Genomic DNA, 24,648 nt, shown 5'->3' on the forward strand with positions numbered 1-24,648 from the left:
AGATATGGGAACATATGTATATGTATAACTGATTCACTTTGTTGTAAAGCAGAAACTAACACACCATTGTAAAGCAATTATACTCCAATAAAGATGTTAAAAAAAAAAAAAAGAAGAAGAAAGTCAGTTCTGTCGTTGTATAACCCAAATCCTGAAGCCTCTATTTTACTTCTTTTACAGTTTGTTCAAATACTCTCCAGAAATTAGCATAGAATTTTACACACATTTAAATGAAGAAGAATGCCTTTTCACCAAGTTAGGTGCAGATAAATTATTTTGCACTCTAGGGATATTTCTGCCTAGATAAATAATGTTGACTACTATGTTAGAATGAGAATTGTAACCTGACCTTACTATACCATTGTTTTCATAATCATAACTTTATTAATCCAGAAACTTCTTGCCCAGGAAGAATAACTTTATTACTCAATCTAGGAATTTCCTGAAAACCCATTGGCTGTTTTTTTTCTTGTGTGTGTGTGTGTGTTTCTTCTTGTATGTATGTATGTATGTATGGCTGTGTTGGGTCTTCATTGCTGCATGCGGGTTCTCACTAGTTGTGGTGAGGGGGGGCTACTCTTTGTTGCCGTGCCTGGGCTTCCCATTGCAGTGGCTTCTCTTGTTGCAGGGCACGGGCTCTAGGCACAAGGGCTTCAGTAGTTGTGGCATGTGGGCTCAGTAGTTGTGGCTTGCAGGCTCTAGAGCACAGGCTCAGTAGTTGTGGCGTGTGGGCTTAGCTGCTCCGCTGCATGTGGGATCTTCCTGGAACAGGGCTCGAACCTGTGTCCCCTGCATTGTCAGACGGATTCTTAACCACTGCACTACCAGGTAAGTCCCGACCCATTAGCTCTTAAATAGACAGTATCAAAGACAGTTTAAACACCAAGACTCTTTTAAGCTCTCATCCACAAATCCTTGTATGCTGGGGGTGGGGTGGGGGTGGGGGCCCTGGGCACTGCTGTGGTATACAACCTCTTTCCAGGGAGTGAGGCATGCTCTGGGCACATGGCCTTGGTCTCCACTGCTGGCCATGAGGTGGCCTACTGCAGAACTAGCAATTGGCCTGGGCTGCCTGGCCCTAAGCCCTGCCTGGAAAAGCAGGTGGGAGGAAAAGTGGGGAGGGGTGCCAGGAGTCTGGCACAGCAGATCATATTAACCCCAAATTTGGCATTGATATGCTGGTTTCACTTTGAGGCAAGAAAATGAAAGAGATATTTGTGTGATAAAAGTTCCTCCAGAGATGAAATATACAGATTATTTTGTGATTGGGAATGGAATCTCCATCAGATACTTACATGTCATGGCCTACCTAGTTCACTGTGAAATGTACAAATGCCTGAGATGTAAAAGTGAGCCTCACATTAAGATCCAAAGGAAGACAGATTGAAAGATTTAATATTGTTAAGATGGTAATAGTACCCAAAGCAATCTATGGATTCACTGTAATACCCATCAAAGTCCCAAAGGCCTTTTTCTTTTCCCCAGAAATGGAAAAGTCAATCCTGAAATTCATATGGAATGGCAAGGGGCCCCAAAGAGACAAAACAATATTGAAAAATAAGAACAAGGCTGGAAGATTCTCACTGCCCAATTTTAAAACTTACTACAAATCTACAATAATCAAAACAATGTAATATTGGCATAATGATAGACATATAGATTAATGGAATAGACAGTTCAGAAATAAACCAATTCACCTATAGTAAATTGATTTTTGACCAGGATGCCAAGACCATTCAATAGGGGAAAGAACAGTCCCTTTAACAAATGGTACTGGGACAACTGGATATCCATATGCAAAAGAATGACTGGATCACTACCACACACTATATACAAAAATTAACTCAGAATGGATCAATGACCTAAATATATGAGCTAAAACCATACAAGTCTTAGAAGAAAACATAGGAGTAAAGTTTCATCACTTTGGATTTGGCAATGAAATCTTAGATAGGATATCAAAAGCACACACAACAAAAGAAAAAATATATATATAAAACTTCATCAAAATTAAAAACTTTTGTGCATCAAAGAACATTATCAAGAAAGTGAAGAGATAACCTAGACAGTGGGAGAAAATATTTGCAAATGGTATATCTGATAAGGTCTAGTACCCAGAATATATAAAGAATTCCTACAGTCAACAACAAAAGACAAGCCACCTGAATAAAAACTGGACAAAAGACTTCAATAGATAGTTCTCCAAAGAAGATACAAAAATGGCCAAGAAGTACATGAAAAGATGCTCCACATCATTTCTCATTAGGGAAATGCAAATCAAAACCAAAATGAGATACCACTTCACTCCTACTAGAATGGTTATAATGAAAAAAAACAACAACAAAAAATAAAAACCAAAAAATGAAAAACAAAGTAACAAGTTTTGGCAAGGATGTGGAGAAACTGGAATTCTTGTACACTGCTGTTGAGAGTGTACAATGGTTCAGCCACTGTGAAAAATAGTTTGGCAACTCCTCAGAAAGTTAAACATAGAATTAATATATGACCCAGCAATTCTGCCTCCTAGGTATATACCCCAAAGAACTGAAAATAGGTACTCAAACAAATATAGGTACAGGCATGTTCAAATCAGCACTATTCACAATAGCCAAAAGGTGGAAACACAAATGTTCATAAACCTACCAATGCATAAACAAAATGTGGTATAAATACACAGTGGAATATTATGAAGCCATAACAAGGAATGAAATACTAACACATGCTACAACATGGATGAACATTGAAAACATTAAGCTAAGTAAAAGAAGCTAGATAAAAATCGTCACATTTTACATTCATCTGAAATTGTATGATTCCATTTATATGAAACATTCAGAATAGGCAAATCCTTAGATGCAGAGAGCAGATTGGTGGTTGTCAGGGGCTGGGGAATGGAGAGTAACTGCTTAAAGGGTATGGGGTTTCCCTTTGGGGTGATGAAAACGTTTTGGAACTAGATAGAGGTGGTGGTTGCATGACATTATAAATTTACTAAATACCACCGAATTATTGACTTTAAATGATTAATAATTTTACATTATGTGAATTTCACCTCAATTAAAAAAATTAAAAGGAAAGACACTGATGATTGGTTTTATGTGGACTTTGGAAGCCATGGTAATTCATTTGATGTTCTAGAAACCAGGGAAACCTACCAACTAGAGAAATTATGGATCATGTACTCATATGACAGTTAGTTTAGATAGCATCTAACATTACCTAAAGATTTCATTCTTGGAATTGAAGATGACACTTCACCTCTGAGTCCAGTGGAATTTGAGTATGAATGAAGTGAAATGAACTATTTTAGTCATTTCAGATTTGGAATGACTCATTTCTCTGAAAAATGTAACTCCTTATCTCTATATAGTTTGGTTAGGTTGTTATTAACATAAGCCTTACCTGTGTCCTGGGTACTCATGTTGACTGACACGTGAAGACTGTAGCTAAATGACTAAATACACCAAAAAAATCCATACGTTCAAGTCACAACTTTAACATGTTGTCTTTATTTTGGGGGATCCCTGCAGGATTTCCTGGAGTTAGCATTGGCCCTTTTGTTCAACTTGAGCTTTGCTTAGGTTTTAATTAATTTTGCTTACATGCAAATCTATTCTGTAGAGTAGAAAGGCCAAAATTAAAGTAAAACCAAACAAAGCCACACACCATACACACAAAATCCTTGTCTTGCTGTATCCACCCATCTTAAACTGTTACATCATGATCTTTACCCAATTCTAATCAAACTGTCACAATGAAAAACTCAACTTAAACCTAGCTTCAAAATATCATAAATATCTCAATGTTGAGCCCACAATGAGATGCTACTAATACTCTGTTAAGGTGGTATTCTCCCTGGCTACACTAACTTCTTATTTGTGGGGAGTCAACATTCAACAGTCTTAGAGGCCATAAGGAGACCCAGTCAAGACTGACCCCTTCCCGCCAAAGCCCAAGATCCTTGATTTAACAACAGCAAGCTCCTCTGAGACCCCTTGACCCTCCTGCTTTGGGGAATGGGAGTGTCTCTAATCACCACAGTGAGATAAGTAAGTCTCACATTAGACTGAACTCATTTATTTTCTTTGAGCTCCCCAACTGCTAAATTTATTTTGTCTTGTAGGAATAAGGAACCCATCTTCTTACTAACAGCATTACTGTCTCTGTCTATCCTTATCATTTTCTGTTATACCTCTATAAGGGGAAAATTCATATGGAAAAATATGGGCGTAAGCCCCAATAAGTCTATTTTGCAAACTGGCTCTGGGAATTGAGAGGTTCAGGTTTCTTCTCAAAGTGGTGTCCTTTCATTAAGCTTTGCCCTGGGTTACCCATCAACCTCTGAGAACTTTCCTTGTTCTTATTTTGTTAGTGAGAGTCTGGCTGTGGAAAAGAGCTCCCCTTCAAACCTTTTGATGCTCTGGAACTACAAATACGTCAGTTTGTAGTTGGACAGTGCACTCATTAGGTTGGGGAGTCTGATGTATGAGGTGTCCAAGCAACATCTTCGATGGACTATTCACAGGTTCTCATTTGTGTTAGTCTAAACCTAAATCTATGCCTCTATCCAGGCCAGAATCCTACTTTTTACATGCATTTATGTTATACCCCAAATGTATGTATTTATCTTTAATTTCACCAAGGATAATTTAGAATTATAGTGGTCACTTTGGGGAACTTCTGTTATAAACAAAGTTGTTTGAGAGGTGCTGTAGGACAAAAAAGGAACAAAATTCCAAGCATCTAATGGGCTGGATATTTTTGATTGGTGTGAGGAAATACCCAAAAGAAATTCAGATTCCAAAATTGCTTAAAGAAATTCCTTGGCCAAGGCAAAACAAAAACGTGAAAAACTTAAAATAATGTTTGTTTAGATCCTCCAGAATCATACCTTGAACCTAGTGGATTTTATCTTACTATTTCTCTCTCCCCATCCTATACTCCTCTATTTCCCTCCACCCATCTCTCCCTCTGCTCCACTCCCCTTTCCTTGTGGCTGGCCAGAAACTTCCAAAGCTCAGTTACCTCTTAAAGTTTAACTTCCTTCAGAACAGAAAAAAATCCCCTTATGGTTGATTTTAAGCTCTGTTCTTCCTCTGAGCTGAGAGTCATCAATGACTTTCCAAAGCCTAGAAAGGGCAGAGTGAAATTTGCAGAGAAATTTGGAATAATTTTAAGAACATATCCAGGGCTTCCAGTTCTATAACAATTAGTTCTTATGTTTGTGGAAGCTTGAGACACAAAAAATTCCATGAGAAAGCAGAATCGAAGAACCTGAGGGTAACTTAGAACCTAAACTGCATAGGAAACCAGAGGCGTTTACAAAAGCTATAGAAGTTGGTCATAGTCTTTTGGAGGCTATTCCCGAAGTTCTTCCTGAGAAAGTAGACTGGGCTCTGACTTAGTCTTACAAGCAAGGAAAGGATAACATTGGAGACCTCAGGGATAGGCTCTTTTAACAGTTTTAGACAGCACTCAGGAGCAGATGTTAAAGAAGATTTGACTCCTAACTCTCTTCTAGATTTTTGTAAACAGTCTTAAGCCAAATAGGGGATTTAGTAGGCAAGCAAAAACTAGTATGGGAAATAATGCCACTGCCAAAACTCAAGCACCTTGCTGAATATTTTGAGTTTTAGAACAAAAACAAAATAAAACTCAGAATAAATTGATAGCATTAGAGATAAAACAAGTAGATGTTTCTACCAGGGTCAGTAAATCCCAAAAGAGGGAATCTCTTGATAAAGATACTTACAGATACTATATAAAAAAGGATATTGGAAAAAGAACTATCTTGTGTTAGCTAAGAAGCTAAAGGGGAAAAAAAAAATAAATTAATGAGGGGTATTTTTTGTTTTACCCTTAAATTCCCAGGGAGAAATTTCGCTGAATATTAAAGGAGAACCCTGCCAAAAAAAAATTTTTTTTTAATTGATATAGAGGCAAACACTATCAATCTTGAACTTGAGCACTGTTATACAATCTCCCCCATGGGGTAAAAAAAAATACTCAGTGGGTATCTCTAATAGTCCTTTTGTTGGTTCCATGTCATTCATAACTGTTACCCTTGGACATTTAACAAAATAACATTCTTCCTTCTGTGATATCATACCTGCTAACTTGCTAGGCAGGGTGTACTATAACGGAATTGTTAAATATTTTCTTGATGGTTTCTTTCTTGAAATCTCTGAGGACTCCCTTATTTGCAAAGAGATTACAGCTAATTTGGAAATTGATTTACTAGTATCTTTGTGTTTAAATCAACCCTAAATTGAAGATCTGAAGGAGATGCCAGACTTTTTCATTCTGTGAGCAAAAATTCAACGAATATAGGAAGGATTACAGGGGCTGAACCTATTAGTACCCAAATCAAGTCATCAAAACCTATACCCCAAAGTGTAAAATGCTCTCTTGAACCAGAAGCTAAAGAAGCACTAAAACTAACAGGTGAAAGTAAATAGAGAAAAGACGCAACATATGTTGTACTAGTTTTTGTAACACTTCTATCCCTCAGTCAAAATGCTACATGGGTGGGGATAGGGATTTGTTCAGCACAACAGGTCCATAATAGAATAGTCATTTCCCACTTCCATGTAGTACCAATCCCCAAAGGTATTTTATCTTCAGTGCCTCCTGAGGCTGCATATTTGACTGTGGAGATTTACGTTCTGCTTTCTTTAATGACTCTTTAGGTCAAAATAGTCAATATTTGTTTGCCTTCGCCTGAGAAAATACAAAATATACTTTGACTGTTATGTTGCAAAGATTTACTGAAACACTCTCCTACTTTTTACAAGTCCTCAACCAGGACCTTAAGACTTTATATTTCCCTGTGATTCTACTCTAATTCAACATGTGGGTAATGTTGTGTTCTAAAGATGGAGTGAGCTCTAAGATTGATTCCATCTATCCACTTACCTTTTTAACTCACAAAGAGGATAAAGTTTCCAAAGAGAAGTTACAACTTTGTCTAAGTAAAGTTCATTACCTAGAACATGATTTCTCTCAAGGAAGTAAATCTCTTACTCCTGACAGAATATGGACTTTAACTAAGAGATAATAAAAAGGATTCTTGAGTCTCACTGACTGTCGTGGGCAATGCGTTCCCAACTTTTCTGCAATTGCCATGCCAATAAAAGACTTAACCAAGTCCTTTGAAAGTGAACCTCTTCCCTAGGCACCAAACATGAACAGGACTTTTGTGAGTTAAAATTAGCTCTTTACTAACTTCCTACATAATTTTTATAAAATTTCCTCCCTAGGATATGATCCTTTGCCAGAGGCAAATCTTCCCAGATGGCAGAACTCTGTGAGCACACCAGAAGTTTTAGTTAGCTACAGATATTAGGGTTAATATATGCATTGACAGTAGATTTGCTTTTGGGTTATTCCATGATTTTGAAATGCTTTGGAAACAAGGAAGGGTTCTTGACCTCAGAAGGAATCTCAATTAAGAATGGTTAGCAATTTAGGGACTTCCCTGGTGGTCCAACGGTTAAGACTCTATGCTCCCTCCCAATGCTGAGGGCCCAGGTTCGTTCCCTAGTCGGGGAACTAGATCCTGCATGCCATAGCTAAAGATCCCACACGTTGCAATGAAGATCCCGCGTGTGGCAACGAAGATCCCGCATGTGGCAACTAAGACCCAGCGCAGCCAAATAAATTAAAAAAAAAAAAAAGGTTAGCAATTTATAGAAATTTTAAGTGCTCGAATGCTTCCTGAGGAAGTGGCTATTATAAAAATAGGAGCTCAGACAAAAGGAGATAATATGGAAGCTAGAGGAAATGTCTTGACTAATCATCATGCCCGACAGACAGCCTTCACTAAAATTATAGCCCTTATAATACCCCAAGGGACCAAGTCTTTGCTTCAAAAGTGAATTGAGTTCAAAGCCCCTATTATAAAATGCTAGCAATCAGCTCCAGTCAGAAAAGAGGTACCAGGAGAAAGCTGGGTGTAAATTGCACTATTAGCTATTTAGCAGAACTGAAGGACTTCAAATAGAATCTTATAAAAATTTTACATGAAATTACCCACAAGTAAAAGAAGAAATTTGCCACTGCACATAATTAATACTGATGGGAAAGCTTTACTCTATCTCATCTGTCACCACTATAATCCTGGTAAGAATATAAAGGTGGGACATGCATAAGAGTCCAAAACTCAGGATCCCCTCCTGAGGTTTAAACACCTCCAAATGGGTTTCATAAAACTACTCTCTGGGTTTTGAATATGTTCATGGTGATTGTTTACTTGTTCTTAGGATGGTTTGAAGCCTTCCCTTGATAGAGAGCTATAAATCTAATCGTAGGAAAATTTTCTTGATTTCACGTTCCCAATCCAGGGAATTCTGACCTTTCTCTCTACTGATGGAGGCACCCATTTTCCTGGGCCTATTACTAAAGAGTTTTGGAAAGATATGCCACTTACTAATTTCACCCCCAATCTTCAGGAAAGGTAGAGAGAACAAACATAGAGACTCCTGAACTTCCATGACCTAAGGCATTGTCTTTAATGTCAATGAGATCAAATCTTTCTGTGGTTCATCAACTCTCCCACATACATCTAGGAATATCTCCTTAAATTCCACACTATTGCAAGCAGACATGGCTAAATATGGCAAGGAATTATTCATGTCATATACCAAGTCTTATAAACAGGTACAAGCAGCCTTTCATCAACACCCTTTTAAATAACCTTGTATCACCTAAAACCCAGAGAAGTGGTCTTTTGGAAGAGACATCTGAGAAAGACAGCTCTGGAACCCCATTGGACCTTATCAAGTACTGTTAGTAATCAGCACAGCTATACAACTCTAAAGGTTTGATCTTTGGATTCATGTCTCCCAAAGAGGCATAATCCATTCCTGAATTTGTAGATTTTTAAACTGAGGAGTTTTTAGAAATCCTCTAGAAACAGACAATTCTCTGAAAGAGACATCCTCCATCCAAGACCTTTGACCACATGAGTGTAGGGAGCTTCTACCCAAGATCCAAAGAATAAGAAGGTGGACTGCCACAGTTTTATCTGCATTCTATTGTTCTTTATTTTCATTGTTATTTTCTTCCCCTGGTTTAAATGTTTCTTTAACTGTTATCTATATTGCCCTATTCTTAATATTGCACTTCCTTTGCATCCTTAATCATTCATTGGTATGTATCTAATACTTGACTGTTATTTACTTGTGAACTAGCTAAAGCATACAACCAAACTGGTTTTGCACTACATTATTATTATTATTTTTGGTAGCCACCAGATTCCTTTGGTTCCACTTCCTCGTAATGAATCTGTTGGTTTCCTGGGGAACTATACTCAAGTATTAGATGACTTTTCCAATGACAAACTATATAACAGGCCAAAGAAATGGAAATCTAAAACCCTTTCTTAGGTCATACCTAGAAGACAAGGTTCTTGACTCCACCAAAATAATTCTCTAATTTTTTGGGGTGGGAACCAAACTTTAAAAGAAATAGAACTTGTAAGGGAACTAAGAAACAACAATGTATTATTTGGAGGCTGTCCTACTTTTATACACCTTACAAGTTAAGATACTATTTTTCTTTTTTTTCAGATCCTCTAAATGGACTCAACACTTTAAATTTTATTGTATGGTGCAGAATTATTTTTGATGAGTAGCTCCAAATGTTATAACATATTTGATAAGCACTTATGGGTATTTTGGTCCCAAATAGGTCATTGGGTGTTCCCCAATTACTGGTATTGGATTTGTGGTACAAAAGCCTACAGACTGGATAGGATCTTACTATCTTTGTAAACTGATGCCTGCCTTCAGTAGAGTCCCCAACGTCATCCAAGATCCATTTTAAAGCCATCAGTTTCTTTTTGAAGAAAAAAAAGATTGTTAGATAATTTAATTTTTTAAAAAGTAGGAAAAGTGGACCTTGATTTAAGAATAAAAATCATGATCACTCCAGAGAAATTCTGGATTTCTTTCTTCCTTTCTCAAGCCTCTTTACTTCAAGCTTTACAAGAGGCCCAGAAAGTAGGGAGTGTGCTACATGCTCTGATTCAGAGACTAGTAGGTGAGTTAGATAATGCCACCAAGACTAAAGAACTCCTCACTTGGGCTTCCCTAGTGGCGCAGTGGTTGAGAGTCCGCCTGCCAATGCAGGACATGGGTTTGTGCCCCAGTCTGGGAAGATCCCACGTGCCGTGGAGCGGCTGGGCCCGTGGGCCATGGCCATGGCCGCTGAGCCTGCGCCTCCAGAGCATGTGCTCCGCAACGGGAGAGGCCACAGCAGTGAGAGGCCCACGTAACGCAAAAAAAAAAAAAAAAAAAGAACTTCTCACTTGAAAGTTTCATGAAATTACAGTGGCAGTGGCTCAGATGCTTTAGATATAATATTGGCCTTTCAAGGAAAAACATGTGCTGCTTTTAGATAAGAATGTTGTTCTTACATACCTGTATACTTCTCTGGGATCATTTATATTACTAAAAAGATCCAGTAAGCAAACAAAGAAGTCAGAAAATTGGGTAGTTTGGCTAATAATCCTATATCTTCTTCTAAAGACTCCTCAGATTGGCTTAATTTTGTTTTTGTTTTTCTCCCCAGTTTTACTGAGATATAACTGACATGCAGCATTGTGTAAGTTTAAGGTGTACAGCATAACTTGATTTTCATATATTGTGAAATGGTTAATAGAATAAGTTTATCTAAAATCCATCACCTCATATAGATACAAAAGAAATTTTTTTGTGTGTGATGAGAACTCTAAGGACCTATACTCTAACAACTCTCAAATATACCATACAATAATGTTAACTACAGTCACCATGTTGTACATTATATCCTCAGTACTTATGTGCCTTATACCTGGGAGTTTGTACCTTTTGACCACCTTCATCCAGTTCTCCTAACACACTCCCTGCCTCTGGTAACCAAAAATCTGATCTCCTTTTCCAGGAGTTTGTTTTGATTGTTATGATAAGTGAGATCATACTGGATTTATCTTTCTTTGATTTATTTCACTTAACATAATGCCCTCAAGGTCCATCCTTGTTGTTGCAAATAGCAAGAATTCTTTCCTTTTTAAGGCTGAATAATATTCCATTGTGTGTGTGTGTGTGTCTATGTGTGTGTGTATACATGACACAACTACTTTATCCATTCATCCATTGGTGGACATAAGTTCTTCCCATGTCTCGGCTATTGTAAATAATGCTGCTATGAATAAGGGATGTAGATATCTTTTCAACATAGTGTTTTTGTTTCCTTGGATATATTCCCAGAAGTAGCATTGCTGAGTAGTATGGAAGTTCTATTTTTAATTTTTTCAGAAATCTCCATACTGTTTTCCCTGTTGCCTGCATTAAATTACAGTCCAACCAACAGTGAATGAGGGTTCCCTTTTCTTCCCATCCTTGCCAGCATTTGTTATCCCTTGTCTTTTAGGTGAAAGCCATTTTGACAGGCATGAGGCAATATCTCATTATGATTTTGATTTGCATTTCCTTTATGATTAGTGATGTTGAGTGTCTTTTTCATGTACCTGTTGGTCATTTGTATATCTACTTTGGAAAAATATCTATTCAGGTCTTTTTATACTGGATTTTTAATTTATTTATTTTTGCTATTGAGTTGTATGTGCTTTTTATATACTTTTAATATTAACCCCTTCCCTTTTCAGGTACTCAGTTTGCAAATATTTTTTTTCCCATTCTATAGGTTGTCTTTTCATTTTGTTAATAGTTTCTTTTGCTATGCAGATGCTTTTTAGTTTGATGTAGTCCCACTTGCTTACTTTTTATTTTGTTGCCTGTCCTGTAAGTGTAATATCCAAAATATCATCGACAAAATCCATGTAAAGCAGCAGTCCCCAACCTTTCTGGTACCAGGGACTGGTTTTGTGGAAGACAATATTTCCATGGACCGGGGTGGCAGGGGAGGATGGTTCAGGTGATAATGCAAGTGATGGGAAGCATGGTTCAGGTGGTAATGTGAGTGATGGGAAGTGATGGGGAGTGGCAAAAGAAGCTTCGCTTACCCATTGGCTGCTCATCTCCTGCTGTGCATCCCAGTTCCTAACAGGCTGCAGATAGGCACCAGGCTATGGCCTGGGGGTTGGGGACAACTGATGTAAAGGAGTTTTTTTCCTGTGTTTTCTTTTAGGAGTTTTATGGTTTCTGGTCTTACATTTAAGTCTTTTAAGTCATTTCCAGTTAATTTTTGTGAGTGGTGTAAGACAGGTGTCTACTTTCCTTCTTTTATTTTATTTTAAATGTTTATTTGGTTGCACTGGGTCTCAGTTGTGGCAGGCAGTCTCCTTAGTCGCAGCTCATTGATTCCTTAGTTGTGGCAGGTGGGCTCCTTAGTTGTAGCTTGAGGTCTCCTTGGTTGCAGCTTACTGGTTCCTTAGTTGTGGCACATGGACTCCTTAGTTACAGCAGGCAGCCTCCTTAGTTGTGGCACACGAACTCTTAGTTGCAGCACGCATGTGGGATCTAGTTCCCTGACCAGGCATCAAACCTGGACACTCTGCGTTGGGAGCTCGGAGTCTTAAACACTGTGCCACCAGAGAAGTCCCTAGTTTCCTTCTCTTAAATGTGAATACCCAATTTATGGAACAGTCTTTTCTCCATTGAGTATCCTTTGCTCCCTTGTCAAGTATCTGTTGGCTGTATATGCATGGATTTATTTCTGGGCTCTTGATTCTGTTTCATTGGTCTATGTGTCTGTTTTTATGCCAGAACCATAATATTTGATTATTACAGTTTTATAATATAGCTTAAAATCAGGAAGTGTGATGGCTCCCATTTTGTTCTCCTTTCTCAGGATTGCTTTAGCTATTCTGGGTCTTTCATGATTCTATACAAATTTTAGGATTTTTGTTTTCCACTTCTGCGAAAAATGCCATTGGAATGTGTTTTTTAACATACATTTATTTATTTATTTTACTTTTGGCTACACTGAGTCTTTGTTGCCTCACGCGGGCTTTCTCTAGTTGTGGTGAGCAGGGGCTACTCTTTGCTGCAGTGTGCAGGCTTCTCATTGAGGTGGCTTCTCTTGTTGTGGAGCATGGACTCTAGGCACATGGGCTTCAGTAGTTGCAGCATGCTGCTCAGTAGTTGTGGCTCACAGGATCTAGAATGCAGGCTCAGTAGTTACGGAGTACGGGCTTAGTTATTTAGATGATCCATAGCATGTGGAATCTTCCTGGACCAGGGTTTGAACCTGTGTCCCCTGCATTGGCAGGTGGATTCTCAACCACTACACCACCAGGGAAGCCTGCCATTGGAATCTTGACAGGAATAGTCTACTATCTATAGATGGCTCTGGGTAGTATGAACATTTTTAACAATATTAATTTTTCCAATCTATAAACAAAGGATACTTGTCCATTTATGTGTGTCTTCTTTGACTTCTTTCATCAATGTCTTATAGTTTCCAGTGTAGAGATCTTTCACCTCCTTGGTTAAATTTATTCTTAAGTATTTTATTCTTTTTGAAGCTACTATAAATGGGATCATTTTCTTTATTTCTTTTTCAGATAATTGTTAGTTCAGATAAGCTACTGAATTTTTCTGTGTCAATTTTGTATTCCGCAACTTTACTGAATTAATTGATCAGTTCTGTTTTTTTGGTGGAGTCTTTGGGATTTTCTCTATATATAATCATGTCATCTGCAAATAGAGACTACTTTGTTTCTTCTTTTCCAATTCTGATGCTTTTTATTTTTTTCTTGACTGATTGCTCTGTCTAGGACTTCTAGTAATACGTTAAGTAAGGATGATGAAAGTGAGCACCCTTGTCTTATACCTGATCTTAGAGGAAAAGCTTTTGACTTTTCACCATTGAGTATGATGTTAGCTGTGAGCTTATCATATATGGCCTTTATTATGCTGAGGTACGTTCCTTCTATACCTATAAATTTGTTAAGAGTTTTTTTTTTTATCATGAACAAATGTTCAGTTTTGTCAAATGCTTTTTCTGTGTCTACTGAGATGATCATATGATTTTTTTCTTTCACTCTATTAATGTGATGCATCCCATTTATTTATTTGCATATACTGAGCTGTCCTTGTATCACAGGGGTAAATCTTACTTGATCACAGTGAATGATCTTTTTAATGTACTGCTAAATTCAGTTTGCTAGTATTTTATTGAGAATTTTTGTATCTATATTCATTAGGGATATTGGCCTATAGTTTTCTTTTCTTGTGGTATCTTTTTCTGGCTTTGATATCAGGGTATTGCTGGTCTTATGAGTTTGGGAGTGTTTCCTCCTCTTCAATTTTTGGGAAGAGTTTGAGAAAGATCAGTGTTAATTCTTCTTTAAATATTTGGTAAAATTAACCAGTGATGCCATCTGTTCTTGGCTTTTTTTTTGGTTGGGAGATTTTTGATTATTGATTCAATCTCCTTACTAGTATTTGGTCTCTTCAGATCTTCTATTTCTTCCTGATTCAGTCTTGATAGATTGTATGTTTCTAAGAGTTTTTCCATTTCTTCTAGGTTGTCTAGTTTGTTGACATATAGTTGTTCTTGGCTTAATTTTGGACACTTCTGGCTCCTGCCTGAAAAATGGACTACAAACTCTGATCGTTTTATTTATTTATTTATTTATTTTTGCGGTACGTGGGTCTATCACCGTTGTGGCCTCTCCCGTTGCGGAGCACAGGCTCCGGACGCACAGGCTCAGCGGCCATGGCTCACGGGCCCAGCCACTCCACGGCATGTGGGATCTTCCCAGACCGGGGCACGAACCCGTGTCCCGTGCTTCGGCAGGCAGACTCTCAATCACTGCGCCACCAGGGAAGCCCTACAAACTCTGATCTTAATCCTCACATTTGTGTAGCAGGGTTCAGATGTGAGACCTCCACAGTCCTAAATGTTGCTATATAGATGCTGTCTCATTCAATAGTTCAATAAATGACCATCCAACAACAACAAACACAGGCAAACTGACACTTATGATGGTTGAAAAAACTTTCCTAGATAGTTGATGTACTACTGTGATTCCTTAAGTAAGGGTGAAGTTCTAGATTGATTGATTGATCACATCCTTAGATGTTAATGGTCTTTCAGCTTAGGCTGATCACAAGGGGGATTCTGATACCTGAAACCATCTGTAAGTGCACAGCTTACTGTCTCCATTAGCATAACATTACTATTCCATTGCCTTTATCAGCATAACTTTACTATTCCAGAAGATTCTTCCTTGGAAGATAAAAGCTGTAAATAACTTTATTGCTCATTCCAGAAGCTTCTTAAATAGAAAGTACCAACAAACGGTTTATACACCAAGACTCAGAAATCCTTGCCTTGCCATGTCCGTGATTTCTAAATGATTATATCACGATCCTTATTTAATTCTAATCAAGCCCACATTAAAAGAACTGCTTTAAATCAAATTTCAAAACCTCATAAATATCCTGACTTTGCTGTTCCCTTTCTGAGACTCTGAGACTAAGACTTTGTTGAAGTGGCACTCTCCCTTACCAGGGTAAGAATAAACTCAGCTTTTTATCAACAGGTTGTTTTAATATTGGTCAAAAAGTTCATTTGGTTTTTTTCTGTAAGATGGCTCTAGTAGTGCTTACTTGTCTTTAACTTCATTCGAAACAATTTTGTTAGATTGTACTGTGACAGCTACAATATCAGCATGCATTTAAAAAAACCGTATCAAAATTGGTGAATTTTTGTGTAGCCATTTTAATATTGAAGAGGGAAGAAAAAAAGCAACATTTTCTGCATATTACGCTTTATTATTTCAAGAAAGGTAAAAACGCAACTGAAACCCCAAAAGAGATTTGTGCAGTGTATGGAGAAGGTGCTGTGACTGGTTGAACGTGTCAAAAGTGGTTTGCGAAGTTTTGTGCTGGAGATTTCTCACTGTAGGCCAGTTGAAGTTGATAGCGATCAAATCGAGACATTCACTGAGAACAATCATCGTTATACTCCACATGGGAGATAGCAACATACTCAAAATATCCAAATCAAGTGCTGAAAATCATTTGCACAAGCTTGGTTATGTTAATCACTTTGATGTTTGGGTTCCACATAAGTTCAGTGAAAAAAACCTTCTTGATTGTATTTCCGCATGCGATTCTCTACTTAAACATAATGAAAATGGACTGTTTTTTAAAACAAATTGTGACGGGCTATGGAAAGTGGATATTGTACAATAATGTGTAACAGAAGAGATCACGGGGCAAGCAAAATGAACCACCATCAACCACACCAAAGGCCAGTCTTCATCCAAAGAAGGTGATGTTGTGTATATGGTGAAATTGGAAGGGAATCCTCTATTATGAGCTCCTTCCAGAAAACCAAATGATTAATTCCAACAATTACTGCTTCCAATTAGACCCACCGAAAGCAGCACTTGACGAAAAGCGTCCAGAATTAGTCAACAGAAAACGCATAATCTTCCATCAAGGTAACAAGACCACATGTTTCTTTGATGACCAGGCAAAAACTGTTACAGCTTGGCTGGAAATTTCTGATTCATCTGCCGTATTCACCAGACATTACACCTTCAGATTTCCATTTATTTCGGTCTTTACAAAATTCTCTTAATGAAAAAAATTTCAATTCCCTAGAAGACTGTAAAAGGCACCTGGAACAGTTCTTTGCTCAAAAAGATAAAAAGTTTTGGGAAGACAGAATTATGAAGTTGCCTGAAAAATGGCAGAAGGTAGTGGAACAAAACGGTGAATACATTGTTCAATAAAGTTCTTGGTGAAAATGAAAAATGTGTCTCTTATTTTTACTTAAAAACCGAAGGAACTTTTTGGCCAATTCGTTTTGAGGTGCTAAAGGAAAGTTACCTCTTGCTTGGACAAAGTTACCAAAGTTAACTCTTCCTTGGACAATTCTGAACAAACTCTCTTAAGTTCTAACTTTTTTCCTTTCTCTAGTATCTGCTGATTTTTGCTTTGATACATTTTTATATGTGCTAAAAAAGAAGTTGATCACAGTTTTCTTTTTATTAGCTACATTTTGGAAATGTTTTCCTTGAGGATAGTTAATTCAGTAAGTAAATGAAAAAAATGATTAAAATAGAAGAAACTGTAGGGGTTATACAAGAAGGATTAGTCACGTTGCCTTGGGGGAACTCAGAGAAGCCATCACAGAGGAGATCACCCTTGAACTGAGTATGGAAGGATAAGTAAGAGTTTTCTAGGAAAATAAGGGGAATGGATATTTTATGCTGTGAGGGAAAGGGTCCCAAGGAATAGAGGCAGGATATAGCACTGAGAGAATGGGGGAACTGCTAATAGGGTCTATATGACTGCAATATAGTACTACATGGCAAAGGAAGAAAAAAAATAAAAGATAGAAGTAGACTAAATAAGCAATGAGATTAAGAAGTTCAGAGGTAGAACAGCTCATGAAAAAGTCCTGGGTGTGGCTATGGGCATGAGTATGAGTTACTAAAGCAGTATTGAAAGGAACGACCTTAAACTTATAGAACTCACAGAACTAAGAGGCTACAATGTCAGATGGGCTCTCTACATGGATCTAAATGGCTATATGGACCATCTACATGATTATTTTATCCTAAGAAAAGGTGAACAGAAAAACCTGGACCATCATAAGATCCATCCAAAGTGATTAACAACCAACAAGCCAGTAAGAGCATAAGTGAAATGAAAGCAGTTCTAACAGCACAAAGATCCATGATAGAGGTGAAAAAGGTTTCAAAGAAGTCTGTTCTCAGTAAGAAATTTTTTTGTTCCTAATCACCACAATCACTATCAGTGATCCATCATCATCTCAGGATCAACAATAAATGGAAATCATACAGTAATCATCAAAAATGTCATTTAAAAATTTCATTTATTTCTATTGTTTTATTTTAGTAAATATTCAATTATCACTTCCTTGACTCCTAGTTTTCTCAACCTTAGGTCTTAAGAAGGGATTATAGGACTTTACATCTCCTATTATTGAAGCACCTCCCTCAGATTCACATGTCTGTCAGATGTTATGAAAACTCACAAAAGTATACAAGTTAAACATGCCTGTTTGCATTTATTTTTATATAACTCTAATATGAAGGTCCTAGACAAACAACTGCAGTGTGCTTGCCTAATAACTCAAGGTTTTCAAGCTAAGGTAGCAGATATACAACACAGAAATGGGAAAATCTTACATTAAAGAAAATAAAATGAAACAAAATTTTACCTATTTGAAGTTCTCCAGGTACTTTAAAAATTGTTAAATAATAGACATTCTACTGGAAATAGAAATCATTCCATTTACTATAACTCCCAGTAGTATAAGTAAGGACCCATTTCAGTATGGTCCTCCTGCACTTCTTCTCTTGATAATGATCAGGAAGAAGATAGGGTGATACCATTCATTAATATTAAGTGACAGAGAACAATATCTACAAAATTAGCATTTATACAGCACTTTTCTCGTAGAATTCCAAAGCTTTCAAGGCACAACCTTTGATGTCACATCATTTCAAGGATACAGGTAAGGAAAAGCTATTTATATTTCCTTTTTACAAGATAGGAAAATGAATAATACACAAAGTCAAATGACTTCCATGCAAATGTTATTGGTGATAAAACAGAAAAATAAAATTAAGGTTTCTTCATCCTTGGTTTAGGGCACTATGTTCTGAAACATGATGCCTGTGAAGATAACATCTTTTAGGAATTCATATTCACAAAATGATTATGATGTACCTGCTTAGGAGTCCTTTTTTTCTTTTTTAGATTCATTTAGTGGATTTATATTACATTATTTTCAGTTAGTCTGTTTTCAAATAACTTTTTGGCAGTGGGGCAATGAAAGAGGGTTCTCATCTTAGAGTCACAGAGGAGCTCATTACTAACCTAACCGATAGTGCTGTCAAAGTTCTGATGTCAGAACTTGCAAAAACAACTGTGATAAGGGAAACATTCATTAATATATTGATACTGTTCTTTTTAGAAGGCAAAAGCTCTAAAAGTCATATTCTTGACATAAACTTTCCCCATTGCTCTTCTTCATTCTTTCACCAAAATGTCATTTTTAGCTTTCCTTCTTGTTGAACCACAAGTTCTAATCCAGTAGTCCATCTGAAATAATGATATACTCACTGGCTCTGAGAATGTTCTCCTTGCTGCTGCACCTGGACTGGACCTGCAGAGAGAGCATAAACTCAGTAATTCAGGGCTCATAACAGAGATAGCCAGATATGTATGCATATTTAATGGGCAAACTCCTGAGGTCTAGGAGCAAAGGCTTTATGTATCTCACATATAAAAACATGTTAATAAAAATATGTTACATTTATTCCATATATTTTTAATTTTTCCTTTTCTTAAAGAAAGGACTGATTTCTAGAAAAAAAATTGAGGGCACAATATTGTAAATGGGACAAGAGTAAAACTAATGGCATTTTAAAATTGATGTGTATTGGAAATTAGTATATGGGAAAAAATTCAAGTTACCACATATTCAGTTGTGAATTCAGACACTTAATATTAAAGACACTGTGCATATCTCTTGACTAAAATAATAATGCAATTCAAGTGATATGGTTGTAACAAATGTTCCTTGGTAGTCATTTTTAGTTACATATGTTAATGAGGTGAAAAGAGAAATCTTCATATACAATATTTACATGTGAGTCTAATAACCTTTGTTATTTACTGATTATAATAATTGATTATAATTATATTAGTTATGAAAGATGTTTCGATTGGAAATCAATGAAATTGAAGTCATTTATTTGCCAGTTCTTAAGTGTGTATATAGTTATCAATCAGAAACTCATGCTGATTCAAATATTTCAGGTCAAAGTGGAACATTCTTTTACATGTTGCAAAACTGATGAATTCAAGGGCCATGCTGCATGGCATTGACACTTGTTGATTTCAGAGGCAACTGTATTGAAACTCCACACCTCTTCTTCCCACTCCGCAGCAGCTTGCCCCAAATGGTATACACAGCAAATTAATTTCTATCGCTTAACACAGTCTACTATTGTAAATGAAACAAATTATGAAAGTAATGTTGCAACTTAGGGTGGGTTATGGTTGTCCTTCCCTGAAAAAAACAATTGTTAATGTTTAAAGAAACAACAACAATAATAAAAAAAATCACAAACATACACACAAGAAACACACACACACACACACACCAAAAAAAAAAAAAAAAAAAAAAAAAAAAAGAGGGGAAAAATAATTCCAGATGTTAAAGTTATTCTCTTTTGGCCCAGATTGTTTAATTAGTTTTAAATACACTAGAATGAAGAAGCTAATCTATAAGATAATATTCTTTATATTCTTTACTCAAAGTTTTATTGGAGAACAATGCTGGACCAAATGGGAAAGAAATTAATGACTACTTAAAGAAAATACAGGAAGGAAGACACGAGAGCAAGGAAAAGAAAAAGAAGAGAGAGAGGTTTGGGGAGGGTAAATCTAGTAGACAGAAAAGAAAGTATGGCCTTATAGAAGGGGACAACATGTAAATGCAGAATGTTCTGCTATTTCTTATTGAAAATTCATACCAAGAGGGTAAGAATGACTAATGAACTTGCTGCAAAATAAACAAGCAAGTTGGCATACCATGGAATGAAAATAAGTGTTAACTATATCACTACAGCCTTAAAGGAGAAAAGAAACAAACACTAATAGACAAATTATAGACAAGCTTAATGAAGAGATAAACTACATTTTAAAAACGATTCAAAGAACACAAGATAGCTAGAAGAGTGAGAGAAAAATCTGGAGAGAGAGGAAAAGAAAGGGGAAAATGTTGAAGGACAAAAACAGAATTCAAAGAAGTCAAATGGAAGTCAAGAAAGTCTTCAACAAGATGTAGAAACAGAAGGAGCCAAACCCATAGCGCAAAGCAACGTTTGCGAATGGAAAGCAGCTCCTTTGATCAGTAATAGTTACTCTTAAGTCGTAGCCTCTATTCCTCCAGAGTTCATCTTTAAGCCCTTCCAATCTAGAGTGGAGCTAGTGTATGGATAGAAACAAGAGATTTACAATGAACAGAGCAGTTCAGATGAGTAGTTCAAATTGTCTCATCAAATGTTTCAACACTTATATAATGTCTAAATGGAAATGGAGGTGAAATACTAGCTGGCTTTACCAAAAAAAGCAAACCAAATCAAAACCATAATAAAAAAACCCCACTCTCTCCCTTTCTTAGGTGGCCTAAAAAATTAATAAAAAATTCATTCATAGCATGAATTTTTTTTTTAAGTAGGTTTTTTTGTTTTTTGTTTTTTAAGTTTACTTTAAAATTTATTTTTGGCTGCATTGGGTCTTTGTTGCTGTGTGAGGGTTTTTCTCTAGTTGCAACAAGCAGGGGCTATTCTTCGTTGTGGTATGCGGGCTTCTCATTGCAGTGGCTTCGCTTGTTGCAGAGCACAGGCTCTAGGCACGCGGGCTTCAGTAGTTCTGGCACATGGGATCAGTAGTTGTGGCTCACGGGCTCTAGAGCACAGATTCAGTAGTCGTGGCACATGGGCTTAGCCGCTCCACGGCATGTGGAATCTTGCTAGACCAGGGCTCGAACCCACATCCCCTGGATTGGCAGGCGGATTCTTAACCACTGTGCCACCAGGGAAGTCCCTCATAGCATGAATTTAATAAAGAAACCCAAGTCTTGCTTTGTGGCACATCAGCTTAGAACGATATATTTCAAACAGTTTTGGAAGAGAAATTTGGATAAGAAAAATTCAATATTCTGAATCTGTGAATCTAGGTTCAAAAATTGCCAACATCAGTATAACCAATGTCTTCTCATTTACATTACATTAGCTATTTGACCCAGATTTGAGGGAAATCACTTTTAAAAATTAATGATTAAATGAACATCTTTACTTTAGTGATTTTGAGTATACATTAAAAAATTGAGGAAATTAATTTAAAATATTTTAATACTTATGCATGCAGTGGATGCCCCTATTTTCTGTACCATGAAACTAGTCATCATTATAATATTGACTTAATTTAATAAAATCCCAATATGAAGATTTTGCCTAGCTCACAGTGTAATGGGATTTACTTGAAAGAATAAAGTTGAGAAACAACTATTGTTCTCATAATATTGACTATAAAGAAGGTAACACAGGTCTGTTTCAAGTTTTAGGATTTGCTGTTGTTTTTCTTTATCTTACCCAATTTGTCAGGGATTAAAAATGGAAAGTATGGTGTTGGATGATTTGTTACTTTATTCTACTGGATTATGTTATTTTACTAAGATAACATTTATAGTATTGACAATTAATTCCTCTTTCAACTGAAATCAAAACTAAAATAATGTGTAGAAATAGTATATTAAAGTCAATGGAGGAAATAAAAAACACAAGAGACTTACTGAAAATGTAAGTATTCATTTACTAATCAAGACTGCTTTCAGACATCAAATAATTCATTTAATTCATTTCAACTTGTGTTTACATCTATAATATAATTTTTGCTGAAGATCACATTGTCCATTAAGACATCTTAAGCAATGAAACAGAAAACAAAAGGAGGGAGAGCACGTAATAAATGGTAAGGAAAAAATGTGAAAATGCTTTAAACAAAGCTGAGAAAACTTAATAAACAACCACAATCTTTAGATACAGTTAGAGAAGTGACTTACCTTACGTTTAGGTCTTAACAAGAATAGCACAGTGTTTAAAGTCAGCTCTTCATTATGGGAGGTACAATTGAAAGCCATAGGTTATAATAACATGAATTGCTACACAGAAATGAAGACTTTTTCAGCCCAACATGAAAAGCTAACTCTTATGGGAAAACATTTCAACTTATGTTTAATGCAACATGAAGAACATTTGAGGGTGTAAACATCAAAACACATGAATCTCACACCAATAAGAGAGAGACAGCCCAATCTCTCAGGAACACAGAAGATTTAATCTGTGACCATAATCTGTGACACATAAGGGAAGGCACATCACTCTAACATTGAAAGATGCATGCATAATGTGTAATCATCCACTGACAGCCCCCCACACCCAACCCCCATCCCACTTGTACACACAAAAGCCCACTAAGATACAGAGAAAGAATGTAGTGCCAAGCTGTTATGAAGAAAGCAGGACACACGGAAGCACAGCAGTGGTTATGTGATTTGAGAGGTGTTCTTCCCTTAAACCATCCCATCACCATGCTTATTTTAAAGAAGCCAGGAAAAGACCCCCTTCAATGCTGCAATAGCTACGAGCCCCCAGCTTGAAGCTAGTGTGTGGAATTTTGATCACCGTTCCCTGCGATGTCAGGGGCTCTCCAGTGGAAGCCAGATGTGTAACACCAGTTAGTGGGGTACAAATATGTGAATAACAAACATCTTTTCCCTTCTGCATTTCACAGAAGTGGGGGAGGAGAGAAACAAAATAAAACCCATGTCAAGAATAGGTTCATAACAATATAAAGATGTATAAATATTAAAATGGAGATTACATTTGATTGCAGGTTAACACAACTCAGGTTTCATAAAAACTGCCTCTATTTTGCTGCTCACCAGGTTAATTTGTATTCTTTTTCCTTGTAAATGCTTGGAATAAATCTATACAATATGGCTCATATTTAAAATTTCTGAGCAGTTGGTTAGATGGGGTCAAAGTCAAGAACAAAAGAAGTCATCTTCTTTGATGGACATTAAGAAAGCCCTCTCTATTTTTAGCATGATTTTACTGGCTGGCAGTTACATTTTAAATTAAAAATTAAGCTTCTGTATATATGCTTACTTATATAATCTGAGAAACTCTATGTCAGTGGTTTGGTTTAAATTTTAATCTGTTTAAATTTTAAAAAGCAAATAACAAAAATGACTACCTATTTAGAAACTGTTAGTAAGCTCCCTATGTACTTTTCTTTACTGTCAATAAATCTTATTTTAACATGGGCTGTTCCAGTCAATAAGAGGGTTATATCAGCTTATTAGAAAAAATGTCAACTTTGGTTTCCTATTATTGATGACAGTAGTTAACTTTATCTGTTTTATTTTTTGTATGAGATGGGTTTTGATTCATGTGTGGCATGCAATTTAGTTAGCAGATTTTTAATTGTTTAAAGATCATTTACTTATATTACCATTTTCTCTTCCTCATCCTATTCTTAGAAGGCCAGAATATCTTGACCTTTACTTTAGCATGTCTTTATTATTTTAAGCTCTGGACCCTCCTTTAATCTTACTTTCTTCATCGGTAAAATAAAGACTGTTACAGGCTCAAAGGAAATAATATATGTATCAGTGATTTTAAGCTATAAAGATGGAAACAAATGTCAGTGGTTGTTATGATCAGTGGAGCCACTGACAGCTGTGAAACATTCTGAATTATACACCCTCCTCATTATAACTTTCTTATCAGCTCAAAATGGAGGCAAATTCTTATTTTTGATGGAAAGAAAAAAAAAATCCATGTCCAGTTATATGTTTTTCTCAATAGGGATTGACCAAAACTTTATGGAAATGTCATAGCCATATGGTCATATGTACTGGTAGGAATGAAAGCCATATAATCTAAGGCATGGAGCAAAGTCTGAACTAGCTCCTCTAGCATATTTCTTGTACTCCTGAGCTTTTAGACCTTAGACAAGCTATTTCCTCTTTCTAGAATACTCTGTTGCATACTTTCTGATCCAAATACTACTTGTCCTTTAAGATACAGCTTAAATTGTATTGGGGGCAAAAAATATTCCCCAAGTTCCTCAACCA

At 36.5% G+C, this 24,648-nt stretch overlaps 1 protein-coding gene and 1 pseudogene across 13 annotated transcripts in view; one reads left to right on the top strand and one right to left on the bottom strand.

Moving 5' to 3' along the window:
- Positions 1-24,648, bottom strand: part of GPHN (gephyrin) — a 640,157-nt gene that overhangs the window by 173,392 nt on the left and 442,117 nt on the right. For all 13 annotated transcript variants that reach the window (XM_059059572.2, XM_059059574.2, XM_059059562.2 and 10 more), the window contains one exon: positions 19,059-19,101. In XM_059059572.2, coding sequence (XP_058915555.1) covers positions 19,059-19,101 — 43 coding nt within the window. The remainder of the gene's footprint in view (positions 1-19,058; positions 19,102-24,648) is intronic.
- Positions 1,006-3,290, top strand: LOC131753806 (mitochondrial assembly of ribosomal large subunit protein 1 pseudogene; annotated as a pseudogene).

Source organism: Kogia breviceps, chromosome 3 (genome assembly GCF_026419965.1).
Source record: "Kogia breviceps isolate mKogBre1 chromosome 3, mKogBre1 haplotype 1, whole genome shotgun sequence".
Classification (NCBI taxonomy): Eukaryota; Metazoa; Chordata; class Mammalia; order Artiodactyla; family Physeteridae; genus Kogia; species Kogia breviceps.